Source organism: Typopeltis vanoorti, chromosome 17 (genome assembly GCF_054136105.1).
Source record: "Typopeltis vanoorti isolate ZY-2024b chromosome 17, IOZ_Tvanoo_1.0, whole genome shotgun sequence".
Classification (NCBI taxonomy): Eukaryota; Metazoa; Arthropoda; class Arachnida; order Uropygi; family Thelyphonidae; genus Typopeltis; species Typopeltis vanoorti.
Window position 1 is genome coordinate 104622193 of NC_143565.1, and position 20666 is coordinate 104642858.

A 20666-nucleotide genomic window follows, 5' to 3' on the forward strand; every position below is an offset into this window, starting at 1 on the left:
CTGGGAGTGATAGTGGATAAGGATCTAAAATTTAGGGGACACATTGCCAAAATTGTGAAGACAACACAAAGACTTCTGGGAATGATGCGGAGGACAATGACATGTAGAAGTAGGGAGATTCTTGTTCCATTGTATAAGGCTTTGATTAGGCCACACATGGACTATTGTGCCCAGATTTGGTCACCTGGTTTTCAGAAGAATGAAGAGATGTTGGAAAGGGTCCAAAGGCGACTGACTAAGGTAGTTTCTGACCTCTGGAATGTCGAGTATGAGGAAAGATTGAAAAGATGTAATTTGCAGAGTCTAGTGGAGAGAAGGAAAGGGGAGATATGATAGAGACCTACAAGTTGGTAAGGGGTTGTTATAGGATCAATGGTGGAGAAGTTCTACAGAGAATAGTGGGAGATCAGGGGAGAACCAGAGGTCATCCCTGGAAATTGTATAAAGAGGGTGTGAGTAGGGGAGTGAGAGGCAGGTTTTTTTCGTGCAGAATTGTGAATGATTGGAATGCCTTGCCTGAGAGTGTGGTGTCTGCAAGGAGTTTGAATGTGTTTAAGACCCGGTATGATGAGATGTGTGTGAGATAAAAGGACCTCCTAGATGAGTCTTTGACTCCATGAGGTCTTGTTTAATAATAATAATAATAATAATAATAATAATAATTATTTTTTTTTTTAGTTATGGATGTATGCAGTTTCTGTAACACTTATCTTCTGGGTAACTCTATCAATACTTCCAGCTGTAGTAGTCCTTGTTGTACCTGAGTCACTGCCAAATACCCCATTAACAGGTCTGTGAAAGTGAAATATTTATCTAAATATGAGATAAATATTTTATTTACCTTTACATTGCTTGCAAAAAATGTAATTATTAAATAAAAATGAATCTGAGTGCATTATCTCCAATAAATTGTTTCTTTAAACATATTCTTAATTCTTTGAATCTTGATAATTTTTAATATGGTGCTATTATTTTTAGCAGTATTATTAATAACAAACAACACTTTCACACAAAAGGATCATCAAATCATTCCTTAAATCCATTTGTAGTTTCTGCATTCACTACATTCTCAGGAAATGTGTTCAACTCACCAACCACTTTCATGTAAAGAACTTGCTCCTCACCCTCTTATTTCTTTACACTTTCCTTATACATCTTCAAGGAAGGCCTCTTGTTATATCCCTGTCTTTCCTCTCTACCATCTTGTCCTTCCTGGCCTCACAAAAAAAAAATATACATATCATACTGTTCCATTTCCAGTCAGGATATCATCCTCATCCAACCATGTTTCACTTATTCCAACTGTTTCCTTTTTCTGGTGAATAAACTCAGTCAATGCAACAATTTCATTTTATTTCTGAAACTTCTGGCATTTGTAAATATGAATAACAGTCTATTTATTATTATTATTATTATTATTATTACATGACACCTCCAAGGAGTCCAAAGACTCATCAAGGGAGGGCACCTACAACTATTTGTCTAGAACTCTGCAACTCTCCGTCTCCACCATTCAGTCCACCAATTGCAGCGAGCTGCATCATCTACACCAATGCCATCTACTGCCCACTACCACCACTAGTATTTTCACAGACAATCACAAACATCCATGCCCACGGTGCGATTCCAACCCACAGCCTTTTGGCTAGAGAGTGGATACGTTAACCACTCGGCCAACTAGTCCGGCAATTTCTTGGTCTATAGCATCAGAGGATGGTTTCAATAAAAGACATGACTTTTCTGCCACTAGTTGGTGACAGTGATCATGCTGTACATAGGGAAGTCACTAAGAGTATGGATATTCCATTTAGAAAAGGTTATGTGCTGAACTTCATAGCAGGAAATTATGACCAGCTGAGGGGAATGCTAGGTTCGATCTTGTGGTAATTAGATGGGAAGGATATCAGCAATGCATGGGAAGTAATTAAAGAATATATCAATGTTGCAATATTGGAATATGTTCCTTGAGTTCAAATATTGGATGGGAGTGAAATGGATGTGAAATCTTATTAAGCAAATGATTCTTAAGAAAAAGATGACCTGGAAGGAATATCAATAAATATAAGACTCAAGCCCTGAAGAGTTACAACTATTTTATGGAAAGCTAAGTTTGAATATAAAGTGAGTATGAAAAGAAACTAACTCTGAAAGCTAAAAACAACCCTAAAGAATTCTATTGCTAGGTTGCACATAAAAGAAATGATGAATGTGAAAGAATAACTGTTGTCAGTGTCAATGATATATTGGTGTCAGATGCAGAAGAGATTGTTCAGCTAACAAGCGCTCATTTTGCTAAAAGCTATCAAACTAGTGTGTGGAACATTTAGCTCAATTCTACCTCTACACTGGAGGAAGAAACTCAGGTCTATGAGGAGAAGGTACTAGAGCTGTTGCATAAACTGAATATGAATTTGGCAATAGACAGTGATGGGATATTAGTAGAGGTGCTATAAGAATGCTCAGCTGAACTAGCTGTTCCTTTGATCAGGTTGTATAATCTGAGTTTCAGCATAGGGAGGATCTTACAGGACTGGAAAGAATGTACGATTATCTCATTGCCCATGGGTGGTGCAAAGATTGATGCTTCTAACTATCAACCTATAAGTATCCCTGGAGTGGAGGTGAAGATTCTGCAAAAGTTGGTAAGGGACTACTTATAGAAATGGGTTGAAAGAGAATCTATAATTTGCAATGAACAGCATTTGGTTACTACACAGGCAAGGTCATTTGAGTGATTTGCTCACATTGTATAAGGTCACATTTTATGTGACCTTATAAATAAATATAAGGGGAATGGATACACCATGATATTTTTAGACTTTGCTAAAGCTTTTGTCAGGATTCAGCATGGAAGGCTGTTGCATAAGTTGGAGAATATAGTTGGATTATATGGATATTATTTCTGGGAAAACTCCCATGTTACTCCTCTTAACAAACTATTATAATTATGGCTATTTTGCTTGCTTCTGTTTAGGAGTGCCCTTGTTTAAATGTCATTGGCTTTTTACTCACGGATTCTTAGGGCATTGTAGATGTATATTTACCAACAAATATATGTAGCATAAAGGAAGAGAAATTTACACATACCATTTTCTTGGGTGTTATGGCTTGTTTTCTTTCTGCGGTATGCAAACTACTGCAGTTCTAGTGTTTTGGAAGGAAGTGTGTGAGTGGTTGTCTTAGGCAATGTGGGAGAATTAAAATAGAAGATAGAAAAAAAAAAACTTTTTTTTTTTTTTTTTTTGTATAATATATATATATACATATATATTATATTATTAGGGATGGGCAGAGCATTTTTTATGTAGAGTGGGAAAGGGTGAAAGGGGTTGAAAACAGCAACTGATTTTTTGAGGAGAGGTTGTGGGAAATGGGGGTTGATGAGGTGCGGTCCGTTTCGACTATGTTTGGTCGTCGTCTGAACTCATGGAGGAAGCGGATGCTATGTCAGGTCAGTTGGGTGTTTCTGCCTTTGAAGTGTTTCTGTTATCGCCTATTGGTCATGGTTGTGACCTCAATTTTACGTTGTGAAGTTTCCAAACCTCGGAGATTATATAGGGCCAGTGGACGTTGATAGACTTTGTGTCACATTTTATGGCTATTGTTTCCGATATTCTAAGCATCGTTTCATTGTCTTGTCTGTCTACTATGATGGCCTTGTCAATTTGCTGGGTATGTTTTTCTTCAAGGGCGTGAACAGCTATTTCTGTTTTCCCTGTGCTTTGTATTCGGTTTTTCTTTTTCATGTTGCGTTTTTTAGTGTTTAAATGTTCTGGAATAGGGATGTTTCAATCGCAGAGGTCTTCTTGTAGTCTTGCCCATAAAGACCTGATGGTGGAACCTGTGTAGGTGATATCACAGTCTTTTTGGCAGGGAAATTTATAGACTACATTGTGGTGTTTAAATCTTTATTTTTGGGTGTTGTCAGATTTAGGGGGTTTTAGGAGATTTGCCAATTTTTGGTTTGTAGTGAATACCAGTTTGTAGTCAGTATGTTTGAAGATGTATTTGTAGGCTTTGTATAGCAGTTTGATAATTTTTTGTGTTGGGAAGTTTGTTTTGGTACTTTGGCTGTTTTGGCCGTCCTGTTTGTGTAATTTCTTAGTTGTGTGGGATAGTTGCGATTTTTGAAGATCTGTGTTAGTTTTTTTATTTCTGTGTTCAGGTTACTATGATTGGTTGAAAACTTGTAAGCATTTATGAATTGTGATAAGATGACCGCTTTTTTAACGGAATATAGATGGTATGAGTGGAAATGGAGGTAGTTTCTGATATGTGAGGGTTTGTGTTATATTTTTGTGGCTATTTTCTTTTGTTCTGATTAATGTCAAGTTTAAGAAATTGATGGATTTGTTCTGTTTAATTTCTATGGTGAATTTTAGTCTGTTTCTGTAACTGTTTAGGGATGCTTTTAAGGTGGTGATGTATGTGGGATTTCCAATGCACAGAATATCGTCCACGTATCTGCCATAAAAAGTGATGCCAGGGGGACGGGAAGGGTGGAGAAGGAGTGATTCTATGTGTGCTAGGAATTATTCCGCTAGTTGTTTACTGATGTTTTGGCCCATAGGGAGTCCAAAGATTTGAATATACATGTTTTTGTTGAACTTCAAGAAGTTTGCCGAGATTATTAGTTTGATTAAGTTTATAATGTCATTAGGCATTAGTTTAGTACGAGAGTGTAGGGTGTGGTCTTCTGTGAGTAGTGTGTGTACGATGTCTAATATTCTGAAGACGTTCACATTGGTGTATAAAGAGGCTGCATCCAATGAAGTGAGGATGTCTTCCTGGGATAGGATTAGGTTATTTATTTTTTTGAAAAGGTTGTCCTTGTTTTTTATCATGAAGTTAGACGTTGTAATTAATGGCTTGAGAAGTTTCACTACGAATTTTAATAAAGGTGCTGTGGTGGTGTTTTTGTAGGAGACTATTGGTCTCATCGGGTACCCATTTTTGTGAGATTTTATTTGTCCGAACATACAAGGGGTGCGTGTGGTGGTGGTGGGGGGGGTGTTTTTCATTTTGGTTTTATCTATTTTGTTTTCCTTTTTTAGGGTGTGTAGGGTACTGTTGATTTGTTTTATGAGGTTGGGGAGGGGTAAATTTGGATTTTTTGGTAGGTGTGTTGGTCGTTTAAGATAGCTGTTATTTTGTTTTGGTAATCAGTTTGGTTTGTGATGACTAGTGTATCCCCTTTGTCAGCTTTATTAATCATTATGTTTGGGTTCCTTTTTAGAAGGTTGTATGGTTAAAAGACACAAATAATAGGGCTTTTTGTAAGTTGGAAATGATGTTTGGTTTTATTATTATTTTACTATTTCTGATGTTGTTTATTTTGTGGAATATTGTTTCTTTGTTAGGATCATTCTCTAGTTTCGCTTGGATTTCGCTAATGATGTCTCTGTTTTGTATGTATTTTGGGGATATGCTGAAATTTAGTCCTTTGCTCAGGATGGTGATTTTGTTGGGTGTGAGGTTGTGATGTGATAGAGTGATGTTTTGTGTGGGTTTTAAGGCGGTAATATCTGAAGGGCTGGAAGTAGCGCATTTGTTTTATTGGGTGTTTGTTAGTGTATACCATTTCTTTGTGTGTTGAGCTTCTATTAATAGTGTGTAGGCATTCATGTGAGATTGGGTATTATCCCAAAAAACTGCCCCATTCATTTGGGGTCAGTTGCGTTTTCAATCTGTTTTTTGTTTTGTGAATGTATGAATATGCTTGTTGCTTCTTTTTAAATCTGTTGTTTATGGCTTGTTTTATGAGAGCACGGGATACCCGGTAGCAAATTTTTGTTTCCGCAAATCATGCTGTTGCCGCATACTGCTAAGAATTTTGGTGTGATGTTGTGATCGAGGCATTTTTTGAGGAAAGTTATGTGTATTTTTTGTGTGATGTATGTTAGGATGGTTTTTTGGTATGTACCTTTTGTAAAGTTTATGCACGCATTGAATGTATGACATGCAACCATGACATATGCTTGTGTTGGTGCGTGCGTTAAGTGAATGCTATTTTTAAAGGTGTTTTTGTGATTGAGGGGGGGGGGGTTGGTAGGGAGGTTATGAATAGAGAGAGCCAATGATAGGGGTTGTATGGTTAAAAGACTCAAGTAAAATATGGATATTATTTCTGGGAAAACTCCCATGTTACTCCTCTTAACAAACTATTATATTTACGGCTATTTTGCCTACTTCTGTTTAGGAGTGCCCCTGTTTAAATGACATCAATCTATCGCATCATGATCTCACACCCAACGAAATCACCATCCTCAGCAAAGGACTAAACTTTGGCATATCCCCAAAATACATATAAAACACAGACATCATTATCGAAATCCATGCGAAACTAGAGAATGATCCTAACAAAGAAACAATATTCCACAAAATAAACAACATCAGAAATAGTAAAATAATAATAAAACCAAACATCACTCCCAACTTACAAAAAGCCCTATTATCTCTAAAAAGGAACCCAAACATAATGATCAGTAAAGCTGACAAAGGGGATACACTAGTCATCACAAACCAAACCGATTACCAAAACAAAATAACAGCTATCTTAAACGACCAACACACCTACCAAAAAATCCAAATTTACCCCTCCCCGATCTTATAAAACAAATCAACAGTACCCTACACACCCTAAAAAAAGAAAACAAAATAGACAAAACCAAAATGAAAAACACAACCCTCCGCACCACACGCACCCTTGTATGTTCGGACAAATAAAATCCCACAAAACGGTTACCCAATGAGGCCAATAGTCTCCTACAAAAACACCACCACAGCACCTTTATCAAAATTCATAGTGAAACTTCTCAAACCATTAATTACAACGTCTAACTTCATGATAAAAACACAGACAACCTTTTCAAAAAAACAAATAACCTAACCCTATTCCAGGAAGACATCCTCACTTCATTGGATATGGCCTCTTTATACACCAATGTGGACATCTTCAGAACATTAGACATCGTACACACACACTACTCATAGAAGACCACACCCTACACTCTCGTACTAAACTAATGACATTATAAACTTAATCAAACTAATAATCTCGGCAAACTTCTTGAAGTTCAACAACAACATGTATATTCAAATCTTTGGACTCCCTATGGGCCAAAACATCAGTGGACAACTAGCGGAATTATTCCTAGCACACATAGAATCATTCCTTCTCCACCCTTAACGTTCCCCCAGCATCACCTTTTATGGCAGATACGTGGACGATATTCTGTGCATTGGAAATCCTATACACATCACCACCTTAAAAGCATCCCTAAACAGTTACAGAAACAGACTAAAATTCACCATAGAAACTGAACATAACAAATCCATCAATTTCTTAACCTTGACATTAATCAGAACAAACAACAAAATAGCCATGAAAATATACCACAAACCCTCGCATATCGGAAACTACCTCCATTTCCACTCATACAATTTATATTCCGTTAAAAAAGCGGTCATCTTATCACAATTCATAAATGCTTACAAGTTTTCAACCAATCATAGTAACCTGAACACAGAAATAAAAAACTAACACAGATCTTCAAAAATCGCAACTATCCCACACAACTAATAAATTACACAAACAGTATGGCCAAAACAGCCAAAGTACCAAAACAAACTTCCCAACACGAAAAATTATCAAACTGCCATACACCCAAAAACATACAAAGCCTACAAATATATCTTGAAACATACTGACTACAAACTGGTATTCACCACAAACCAAAAATTGGCAAATCTCCTAAAACCCCCTAAATCTGACATCCAAAAAGAAAGATTTAAACACCACAACGTAGTCTATAAATTTTCCTGCCAAAAAGACTGTGATATCACCTACACAGGTTCCACCATCAGGTCTTTATGGGCAAGACTACAAGAACACTTCCACGATTGTAACATCCCTATTCCAGAACATTTAAACACTAAAAAATGCAACATCAAAAAGAAAAACCCGAATAGAAAGCACAGGGAAAACAGAAATAGCTGTTCATGCCTTTGAACAAAAACATACCCCTCAAATCGACAAGGCCATCATAGTAGACAGATGAGACAATGAAACAACGCTTGGAATATTGGAAACAATAGCCATAAAATGTGACACGAATTCTTTCAATGTCCACCAGCCCTACATAATCTGTGAGGTTTTTAAGCTTCACAATGTAAAATTGAGCTCACAACCATGACCAATAGGCGATAACACAAACATTCAAAGGCAGAAACACCTAACCAACCTGACATAGCATCCACTTCCTCCATGAGTTCAGACGACGACCAAGCATAGTCGAAACAGACCACACCCCGTCAACCCACTTCCCCCCCCCTCAAAAAATCAGTTGCTGTTTTCAACCCCTTTCACCCTTTCCCACCTACATAAAAAACGCTCCACCCATCCCTAAAAAAAAAAAAAAAAAAACGGGTTTTTTCTATCTTCTACTTTAATTCTCCCACATTGTGTAAGACCCCCCCCACACACACACACACTTCCTTCCAAAACACCATAACTGCAGTAGTTTGCACACTGCAGAAAGAAAAAAACCACAACACCCAGGAAAAAGGTATGTGTAAATTTCTCTTCCTTTATGCTACATATAGATTGTTGGTAAATATACATCTACAATGCCTTAAGAATCCATGAGTAAAAAGCCTATGACATTTAAACAGGGGCACTCCTAAACAGAAGCAGGCAATATAATCAGAAATATAATAGTTGGATTATAAATTACTAGTTTGGATAAGAGGATGGCTGTGTGATAGATATCAAAAAGTGGTGCATGGGGATGCAATTCTAATAACATTTAAGGTGACCAATGGTGTGTTCCAGAGATCAGTGCTTGGTCCATTGTTATTCAGTCTTTATACTAATGATATTGAGAAAGATTTAACAAGTGGCATACAGCTATTTTCTGATGGTACATAGATAGGCAGGGTAATCAGGAATGCAACTGATATGCAATACTTGCAGAATGATTTGAATAAGCTGAAATTGTGGGCATGTGAAAATAGTTATCCATTCAATGTTAGTAAATGTAAATGTATGCACTTGGGTGTAATGAGATATCCAGTGGCATATTTTATTGGTGGCATTATGCTAAAAGAAAACTGACTAGACTAGGGATCTTGGAGTTTTAGTAGATAGGAATCCGAAGTTCAGGAGTCACATAGAAAAATTGCAAATACAACTCAGAGGATAATTACATGTTGAAACAAACATTGACCTGTAAAAATAAGTAAGTCATTTTACCTCTTTATAAGGCTATTGATTATGAGGAGAGATTGAGAATTTTTGAACTGTAGATACTAGCAGACAGGAGAAAGGTGGGTAACATGAGAAACCTACAAACTTTTGAAAGGATATCAGGATATCAGTAGATCGAATATTTCATTTTATGGAGGGTAGGGAGAGAATGAGAAGGTATCCATGGAAGTTGAGAATGAATGCAGTCGATAAAGAGGTAAGGGATAGATTCTTCATTAATAGAGCAGTGCTTGTCTGGAATGGCTTATCTTTGGAAGTTGTGCAAATAACATAGCATGCAATATTCAAGAGAAAGTATGAGATATGGTGCATGTGATATGTGGCCTCTTGATGAATCATAATAGTAATCAGACCTACTCATGCTATCCTTCATCTATGACTTTCCACACCTGCTTCTGCCCACTCACCTTTATAATCCCTTAACCCATATATTTGCTTACATTCAACATTTTCCATACACACATTCACTTTTCTGTGTCCCCCAATCTCACCAATTCCCTGTCCATCTTGTATTCCTGTTCTCATATTTTCATCTCTCACAAACATGTCAGTCTTATCTGTTCCACTTTTTCTGCTGTTTCACATTACCCCCAACTTCTTCTAAACCCTTCCTTGTGCACATACTCCCTTCTGGCAACAGCTCTCCAGTTAAATAACACAAAATCCTTAAAAATACAGTACATCTCTTTTATACAGTTTCAATTGTCTCTTAAATGCTTTCCACACACCGAACTGTACTCCTTTCTTCTCACACTGCTCTGCTATCATATTAATGATTTTTGCTCGTGATGTCAACTCATTCTTGTCTTTCCTGAGTAACACACTTACTACCATTCCTACCACGTTGTTGTCTTCACTCTCCTTGATAGTTTTTTCATATCCTCTTTCACATTCTCTCTGTGCTCTCCAAATAATTTGCTCTCGCAACCACTACTAACTCTCTTTCATGCTTCTCACATTAAAGCATTAACCTGTTTATCCTCCTTCCTGGAAAACAAACTTTTTGCACTTTCTCAATCACCATCACCACGCCTTTTATTATGGAATCCCCATAAAGCTCCACTCTTGGGTTATTTGCCACTTCTTTTTCTCCACTATCTTTCATTTTATTTTTTAACACTCTTCTATTTGTATCCACAAAACATCTAATCTCATTTTGCATACTCCTTATCTTCTTTCTCCTCTTGATCATCCCATTCTTCAACTCTTGCAATCTGTTCTACATGCTCAATTTTATCCTGTCATTTATGCTTGATTTTATTCCCACAATGATTCTTGCACATTCCAGCATAGTAAGAAAAGCTAAATCAGATTATGAGAAGACCTTAGCCAAAGAGATCAAGGGTAATCCCAAAGAGTTCTTCTGCTATGTGGCAAGTAAAAGGAAGAATGACTTCGGAAAGATAACTTTAGTGGGTGCTGATAGTATTGAGGTGACAAAATCAGATGTAATAGTCGAGTTGCTGAGTGATCACTTTTCAAAAGTCTATCACCCAAATGAAGATATCTCTGTAGAAGTGAGGATATCTAATGTGAGAATTGAAGCTAAGAAATCAGAGGTATTTAATATATTGCAGAATTTAAATGCAAACACTGCTGTAGGTGTTTGCATTTGCAACCTCGGTTGTTGCGTGAATGTGCAAATGAATTGTCAACCCCTCTTACTTGGATATTTAATTTAAGTTTGAACTCTGGTATGGTCCCTAGGGAGTGGAAGTTAGGCAAAGTGGTTCCTTTGCATAAGGGTGGCTCTAAAACTGCAGTAGTTAATTACAGACCAATCACCATCTCAGGAGTAGTGGTAAAAGTATTGGAAAAGTTGGTTAAAGACAAAATTCAAGAATGGGTGGATCAGGATATGATACTCTATAGAGGCCAACATGGTTTTGTTAAAGGTAGATCCTGCCTTAGCAATCTATTAACTTTTCATAATAGAATGACATCTGAGTTGGACAAAGGAGCTGGCTACACAGTGGTGCATCTGGATTTTGCTAAGTCTTTTGACAGGATACCCCCATGGAACACTGTTATGCAAATTGGAGTAGATGGGAAGGGGTACAAAATTGGTGACATGGATAGGAGAATGGCTCAGGGAGAGATGCCAGAAGGTGGTGGTGTATGGAGGAGCCGAGTCCAGGATGAGGCAGGTGACTAGTGGTGTGCCTCAGGGCTCTGTGCTTGGGCCATTGTTGTTTAATTTGTATATAAATGATATAGGAAATAGCTTACAGGGAGATATTTAGTTGTTTGCTGATGATGCAAAGTTGGGTAGTAGTGTAATAAAAAATCAAGCTGATGGTGAAAGTTTGCACGATGATTTAAATAAGCTAGTAGAATGGGCTAAAGATAATGGATGTCAGTTCAATGTGGAAAAGTGTAAAGTCATGCATTTTGGGATTAAAAGATTACCAACTGTGTACTACATTGATGGAACAGTACTCCAAAGATTGATGAGGCTAGGGACTTAAGGGTGTTGGTAGATAGGGAGATGAAGTTTAGAGGACACGTTGCTAAGGTGTCCAAGACTGCACATAGGATTACTTGGTTGTTGAGGAACACACTGACTATCCAGAGATAAAGAGGTCATTATTCCCCTTTATAAAGCATTGATACTTTCCACATTTGGATTACTGTGCTCGGGTCTGGTCACCTGGATTCCTTGGAGATGAGGGGGCTGTGGAGAGGGTTCAGAGAAGAGTGACTAAGTTGGTGAGTGATGTAAAAAATGCTCCCTACATTGATAGATTGAGAGCTTGTGGGTTGCAGAGGTTGGTTGATAGGCAGAGAAGAGGGGATATGATAGAAACATTTAAATTACTGAAAGGTTTTTATAGGATTGATGCAGGGGAAATGTTTCAGCTGTGTGATAGTAATGGAAGAACAAGAGGTCATCCCTGAAATTAAAGAAGAGTGTGGTTAACAAGGGTGTCAGAACAAGGTTTTTTGCCTGGAGGGTGGTGAATGAGTGGAATTCATTGCCTGACTTAATTGTGAGCTCTTCGTCTGTAAATGAATTCAAGAAGAGATATGACAGATATTGTTTTGCTAGTTTGGGTCTCCCGCTATGAGTCTACAGACTCCATAGAGATAACCATAATAATAATAATAATAATCATTCTCTGACAACTAGGTCTTGCTGATGCCAATAATTTTTAGACAAGTTGAGCTGACCAATGCTAAAAACTCCTTTCCTTTATTTCTGATACTTTGGGCATTCATGTATATGCATTTCAACATACTCTTGGGCTCACAGTTACCCTTACATAATGTCATTACCTGCATATTCAGATTCAAAGCCTGTGAAGCTGCACCCAGCTCTTCACAATCATTCCTGCATTCATCTATCCCAGGGTTGCTATTTCCACAAAAAATTTCTTCCATATTAATCTGGTAACAACCCTTTATCAACTTAAATGTCTCAATCATTCCTGTCTCAATCATTCCTGCTCTCACACTCATTTGTCCCAGGGGTGGCTAAACACCTGTTTCATTGCTTCCTCCCTAATATCTCTAGATTCCCTCATTTTGCACTTCCAACCTCTCACTGAACAACAATTTCTCCAAGCACCTAACTCCAAAGCCATTTAAGTGCAGTCCATCAGGCATATACAGCTCCTTACTTCCATCAAATTCCCTCTATACATCTATAAACTGCACACCATTCCTCCTGCACAATCTTCTCTTTTCAATGGGAAGATTCTGCACAATCATCTCATTAACTCATTGGCAATCATGGCACCTTCTCAATTCTGTCCTATCATACTGAGGCTACAGACTCAATCTTTACTTTCTTACTATTCATATTTGTTTCTTCTAACAACTCTTTCATATCTGCTTTCTTTACATATTCCCCATCTTTAAAGTCATTTATGCCTGCCAAAACAATTAACTTCTTCACTTCTTTCTTCTGATGTGACTCATTGTTAACTATGGACATAACGACAATGTGGTGAGGACCCTTTCTCTTCCATACATTGTTGTAATTATTCATGGCTGTAAATCTATGTGTGTTCACAGGCTAGTTTGCCTGTTCTGAGGGATGAAATACCTGAGTTTTTGAGTGAAAAAAAACCCTTTACCTCCGTATGAGACCAGCTAACTCACCTTTAGTTTGAAGAGACCAGATAAAGATTCCTCACATCATGGACAGGAATTGAACTCAGTTCTTTCTCACCAAAGGGCTTCATCTATACTGATTGAGCTATGGAGGCTCTGCAAGCTTAAAGCCTGACTAGCATCCTTTATCTTCTCACCTGGAAATTGCAAAGATTGCAAACATAGACTGTCAGAAAAATTCAAGCAATTATATTACTTCACAAAAGCAAAACCTTTCTGAATTCTAATAACTTTGTATTGAATCTAGATGAGTATTTGACTCCATGGGGTCTTAGGGTAATAATAATAATAATAATAATAATAATAATAATAATAATAAATTTTTAAACTATAATCTTACTAATATAAAAGCTTCAGTTCTAAACAGACTTTAATTATGCCATCACTCCTGGACTCATTCCAAAAGTAGACCAGTGTTGAAAAAACTAGTAAATTTCTGTCATCTCATGAAGAGGTATTATTCACAAGATTATTTGGTTAATTAAATATCTTTCTTGTGTTTACGTGCTTATATTATTCATTTATCTCTTAAGTTTTATTAAACAGTCACATGCCAAACAATAATTTCACAGCTTTAAATAAAGATGCTTTGAGAAGTTTAGGTAACAATAATGAAATCATTATATTTAAGGCACACAAAGGAATTCACCACCCATCATTTTAAATAGTTCAGACTCTGACACGAAGATCACCTCGATGTTATCAGACTCATCTCCAGTGCTTTCGAATTTACAGAAGACTCTTAAAAAACAACTGAAATCATGACACCCAATCACTACAAGATTATAATCTTGTAGTGATTGGGTGTTCCTATGGCATTAGGTGATTGTGTGTTCCTATGGTTCCAACAGACATCCATCCATTTCCAGTAGTTGATGGCAGAAGCTCTCCACCATATCTCCTCTCTAAACATTTATCTAACCTCTTCAAGCCTCAAATCAGACTTATTAACTCCTACTTGAAAAACTAAATGCATTTTGTAGATAAACTTTCAAACATTCAAATTTGCCCATCAGATATATTAGCCAGTTTAGATGTAGTTTTGTTATTTAATAACATTTCCATTGAAGAATCAATAGATATACTTGAAAGCTTATTTCCTCCAGACATCACATATCTCTTCCAACATTGCCTAAAATCTTCATTCTTCACTTGGAAAGAAAAATTTTACTACCTAATATGTAGTCTTGCTATGGGCTCACCTCTGTTGCATCTGATTGCCAATTTATACCTGGAAAAATCTGAAGAATCACCTGTAGCTCAGGGAACCAGGTGTATTTATCATTACACCCAAAGCCCATCAAACTGTGCTTTAAACTCATTCAAGGTATCTATATTCACCACAATGCCAGGCAACTCATTTCACTCACCAGCAACTCTCTATGCAATGAACCTGTCACTTATAGCCCTGCTCACACCCTCCTTATACAGCTTCCAGGTATATCCTCTTGTTCTATCTTATCCCCTTTCTCCCGTGTACAAAAAATTTCTTCCATATTAATCTGGTAACAACCCTTTATCAACTTAAATGTCTCAATCATATTTGCTGTCTTCTTCTTCTTCTTCCTATTTGCAAACTGCATTGCCTCAATCTGTTCCCCATATCCCACATCCCAAAGACCAGTTATGACCTTAGTCAGTCTTCTCTGGACCCTTTTCAATATATCCTCATCACCATACCATACAATGGTGACGAGGATATATACAATGGAACTATCCCATGCTATGCATTGCCTCTTTATTTCTACAAGTTAAGGTCCTCTGCATCATTGTCATAATCTGATGTGGTCTTCACAACTTGTACAATATGCCCTCTGAACTTCAGATCCTTGTAACCATCATTCTGAGGTATTTGATTTCCTCAACTTCTCTAACATTTCCCATGTGTGACATTGAATTGACAGTCCCACACTGTTGCCCACTCATACAATCTATTCAAGTCTTTGTAAGGCCACAACATCTGCTTCATTCCTCGTCACTGTCCTCCGTTTGTATCATCTGTAAACAGTTGTACATCACCAGTTAAGCCTGTCCCGATATCATTAATATATATCATTAATATCATTATAAGAATGGTCCTAAACTGACCCTGCAGTACACCACCAGTAACTTTCCTCTATCATCCAAATCCCCTATCTGCTTCAGTTTAGTGACCAATTTGTGGTGTTGAAATCTATCAAAAGCCTTTGCAAAATCCAAGTATACCACTGTATATGCATCTTCCTTCTCCAATACATTCATCACCTTGTTATGGTACACAGGCAAGTTTTAAAACACGACTTCCCTTTAACAAATTCATGCTGACAAGCACAAAGAATACCACTGTTACCAATAGCTTAACCTCTCCAATACCTTAACTACAAATCCCAATATACAATAGCCAATAATTTGTTGCCTTAGCCATATCACCACCTTTGTGTTAAGTGGAACAATTTTGCCTTCTTTCCACTCCTTTAAGACTTGTGCTGATACAAGACTCTTGTTAAATAGGTTGGCCAAGGCTGATACTAACTCTTTGGAACAGAACCAGAACATTCCCTTACGACACATATTGATATGTCATTAGAGGCGAATTCTCCATGCTTGCTGTGCAAGCTCATTAATTGAGAAAGAAGTAATATTTATTTGTTAATAAATGCATGCATTTATAAACATTCCATTATAATTTATGCTTTTATTTTTGTAGACAGAAGATGTCTTAAGCTTGCGCGGCAATAATTGTGCTTTGTGTTGTGTATCGAAGGTCGATGCTTGCTCATCTAGTCAAAGCTACCTTGGCTTGCTCGGCTGTAGGAGCTTCCAGGTCCTCACAGCAGCACTGTGATTTCATGCATGTGCATAGCCATTTCACGTCATCTCACTCTCTTGCTTAAACACAGGCCATACACAGTCAACGTAGCTCTAGCCAGTGAGTTTCAGCCAGCCTTTACAAGTGGGCGTGTTGCTTGGGAAAATGAAGTTACAACCAACTTTTTATGACGATGTTATTGATCAGTTCATAAAGAAGAACCGTAGGGTAGAATTTGTATTCAAGTAGCTAAATTGAAAAAGATAGAATATCATTTGTAAAATAAATGTATTTGTATGATTAAATGTGCATAAATTTTTAAATACACCTGGTCGTCGGCTTACGACCGTCCACACTTATGACCAAAAAAAAAAAAAAAATTAATGAATAAATTAATAATAAATCAGGCAGCTGCGCGTACGACAACAATGGGATACGATAGTTATCATATGATAACCCGCATACGATAACTATCTCTCACATACACTCAGTTGCTTTCAAGTATTTGTTGTGTGTGGTGTATTAATTAAAATTCTACTGAAATACTACCCATAAAATGTCTAGTAAAAGGAAAATGCCTTCATCTACAGATATGCCAGTTAAGAAGTCAAGGAAAACTATTTATTTAGAGTGTAAAATGAAAGTTATCCAGAAGTATGAAGGCAGAAAGAAAGTGAATACGATAGCACGTGACTTGAAGTTATCACATTCCACGGTATCGACGATACTTAAGGACAGAAAAAGAATTCAGGAAGCTGTGAAAGGTTCTGCACCTATGAAGTCTACAATTTTAACCAAACAACGACAGGGACTCATCCATGAAATGGAGAAATTCTTGTTTATGTGGATGGAAGATTTAATACAGAAAAATTCACCCATGAGCTTTTGCACAGTGCAAGCGAAGGCTAGAAGTCTGTTTCAGAGTTTAAAATCACATGCCGGAGACGATTACGCAGAATATTTTCAGGCTAGTACTGGATGGTATAATAAATTTAGTTTCATCCTTTATCCCAGTGAGAGCAAACAAAGTTTGTGCCTGAAAATCTCTTCAGGACTGAATATAGTGTTGTACTCTCTTACCTGGGTAAGTAGTACAACACCAGGGCAACTCATAGCAAAGGTGGAGCAAGATACCAGCACTCCTATCCCATGGATGGTTTAAGCATTTTAAAAAAAGATTTGCTTTGTATAATGTATGTGCTACAGGAGAAGCAGGAAGTGCAGATGAAGATGAAGCCCAAAAATTCATTGATAGTTTCATAGCAAATCAGGTTTTCTTAGCCTGATTTGCTAATTTGCTAACTTACTAACTGGCCTGCTCTTTATACTCTTCATGCAACTGATTATTTGCATTATTCATCTTGTGCTGTCTCCAGAGTGCCTTCTTCTTTCAGATTTCATGCTTAATCTCCTCATCATCCATTTTACTCCTACCTTATTCACCCTTTTGACCTTAGGAATAATAGCATCACATAACAGCATCACTATGTCAGTGACATAGTGATGCTGTGCTGTTATGTATTTATTTGCCAGTTCCCAAGTAATTTCCTTACTGCTTAACTCCTCATTCAATGCTATAGCTCTAAGCTGTCTCCTATGCTTTTTCATAACCATATATCCTTTCTTCACATAATATATGGTGGAGATATGGATGACATCTTTATCATCTGGAAACATACCCACAAAAATCTTGAAGATTTTGTACATTTTATGAATAATTGACATCCAAAAATCAAATTTATATTAGAAGTAGAAAAGAACCGAAAATTATCATTCTTAGACATCCTTGTAAACGAAAACACTGTATTGAGGTTTATCATCAGAAGTCTATAGGAAAGAAGCTCATGCAGGCAGATACCTCCAAGCCAGCTTGTTCCATCACCCTCAACAAAAATTAGGTATAATCAAACTTTGAAAAATAGAGCTTTAAACATACTAAAAAAATGATGAAAACAAGAAATTTAAATCCTATTTAATCAGTTCCTCCAAAATGGCTACTCAAAAAAAGTACTAAAGAAACTGTTTTCTGACAAATTTTCTGACAAACCATCATACAATAACTCAGAAATTAAGGCACAAATATCCATACCATATGTTGACAGTGCATCACAGAAAAATAGCCAAAATATTAAAGGCAGTGAACATCAGAACAGTCTTCAAACCACTCAATACCTTATGAAACTTTCTATGCTCCCCTAAAGACAAAGTTTCATTTTATAAAAATTTGTGTGTATACAAGTGTATACAAGATTTCCTGTTCTTATGGAAGGATATAAACTGGGAGAAGTTTTAAAATCCACATCAAAGAACGTAGAGGCAATGTTGAAAACAAAAGGGAAGAAAAAAGTGGACTCATCGCACACATCCTCAAAGAGCATCATATGGTAAATTCGTAAGCATTCTCCATGCTTTACTTAGAAGAGAATTATTTCAACAGGTTGTTCAAGGAGTCCTCCAAGGTGATTTGCTCAAAAGGCATACCAAGGAATGATCCTTTACAACATCAGGAAGCCATTAATTACTGTGTATAACCTTTACTTAGAAGAGAATTATTTCAACAGGTTGTTCAAGGAATCCTCCAAGGTGATTTGCTCAAAAGGCACACCAAGGAATGATCCTTTACAACATCTGGAAGCCATTAATTACTGTGTATAACATTTAAGATCTCTCCTATGCCAGCAATCACATACAGAGTTTACAGAACAATATAGAGATTGCACACAGCATGCCTAATGATACTCATGATTAAGCAATCATTTGTCTTTTCAATTATAGATATTAGCAGCTATTGGAAATTTTTTTTGTCATTTTTTTTTCTTATGTTAAACAACCTCCTGAAGATGCTGTTAGCCATATAGACAACTAAATATGTCATGATAAAACCTGGTTATCTATTATTCAAGTATAAGTGACTTGTCACACATCATTGAAAATATTCTGTCAGAAATACTAAAAAATACCTCCTTTGTCCCACAAGTTGAAGAGTCGATAGACATAGGACGGGAAAGCTCAGCTTTTAGCATTTGCATGTTTTGAAAACAAGAATAAAATAATGGAGAATTTTTTATGTAGCAAAGAGGTTTCCAGAAATGACCTGGGGCCAAAATAATATTTTCAACATCTTGTCTTCTTATTTGGAATCCAGGCTATTTTGTCAGAGCCAGCATGTTGGAATTTGTACCAATGGTGTCCCTTCAATGATTGGTTCTATAAAAGAGTTTATTACACTTGTCAAAAAAAAAAAAAAAATCCTATGTCATATGACCCATTGCTTCTTTCACCAGGAAGTTCTTATTCCAAAAAAAGTACTGTGGAAGATTTAAAACAAGTCTTGGCACAAACAGTTTTATAAAGCAGTGCTTCTTAAAATTTACATGTTTCCAAAACTGTGTGAGACTATAAAAAGACCATGTGACTTTCCTATTAAATATTAATGTTAGATGTCTTTGAACAGGAAAGTATTAATGAGGGTATTTGAGCCTCACACACAACTACTGATTTTCCTCCAAGATAATCCTAGTGTCAGTCCATTTTAAGTCCAGAATACAAGACTTCACACTCTAGCGCTGATTTAATGGTTAATATATTCTCCTTAATGGTCAGTATATTTACCATTCTCCTTATTCACAAATGTCCCACTTAAAGACACCTTGGCTCTTATTCAAGCAGAATTTTCTCTCAATATCTCAGTTATTTTTCAGTTCACTATGACCTCAGGTTATTTTGTTTGGCAAGGAAAATTCTACAAACAAATTGAGGGTACAGCCATGGGTCCCCCACCCCTCGCTAACTTTTTCATGAAGATATTTGAAAAGAATGCCCTAAATCCCCCCCCCCCCTTAAACCCACTATTTGGCTATGCTATATGGACAATGTGTTTGCAATTTGGACACATGGCGGAGACACCTTATACACTTTCCTTTCCCATTTGAACAGCCAGCATCCAAAGATCTAATTTATGACAGAAATAGAAAGTAACAACAGTCTGCCCTTCCTAGACACCCTAGTTACAAGACAAGCAAATGGATCATTGTGACTTTCACAGTCTACAGGTCAGTCTTCTTGTCAGGGCCCCCTTTGCAAAAATTAAAATATTTCACGGCCCCCTCGAAAAAAAATCGTAATAGACAGATATATTATTATAATATTTATTGTATTTATATTCAATACAAAACATACACAGCGAATATTGTAAAAATCAAATGCAAATATTACATATTTTGCCTCTTACCTTTTGGTTCTGAAGACGATGTGGGCTGTTCTGGTAAAATATGAAATACTGGCCTTTTTTTTTTTTGAGTCTGTTTCTGCTTCTTCTGATTGCTCGCGGGATTTTTTTTTTTATCAGCTACTTATCCATTTCAGGTTTAAATTTTTTAACGTAGAATAGATCAAATAATATCACCACTTACTGATACTGGCACAGCACAGACTGTTAACATGAAATTAGTGAATATTACCTGAATAAGGGAATCCCCGGACCAGGAACATTTT

The 20666-nt window shown here is 36.8% G+C and overlaps 1 protein-coding gene across 1 annotated transcript in view; it reads left to right on the top strand.

The window, feature by feature from the left end:
• LOC150097734 (equilibrative nucleoside transporter 2-like) overlaps positions 1 to 20666 on the top strand; it is a 260759-nt gene that overhangs the window by 197684 nt on the left and 42409 nt on the right. The window contains exon 11 of the mRNA XM_090407215.1: positions 679 to 790. Within this exon, the coding sequence (XP_090263341.1) occupies positions 679 to 790 (112 nt within the window). The remainder of the gene's footprint in view (positions 1 to 678; positions 791 to 20666) is intronic.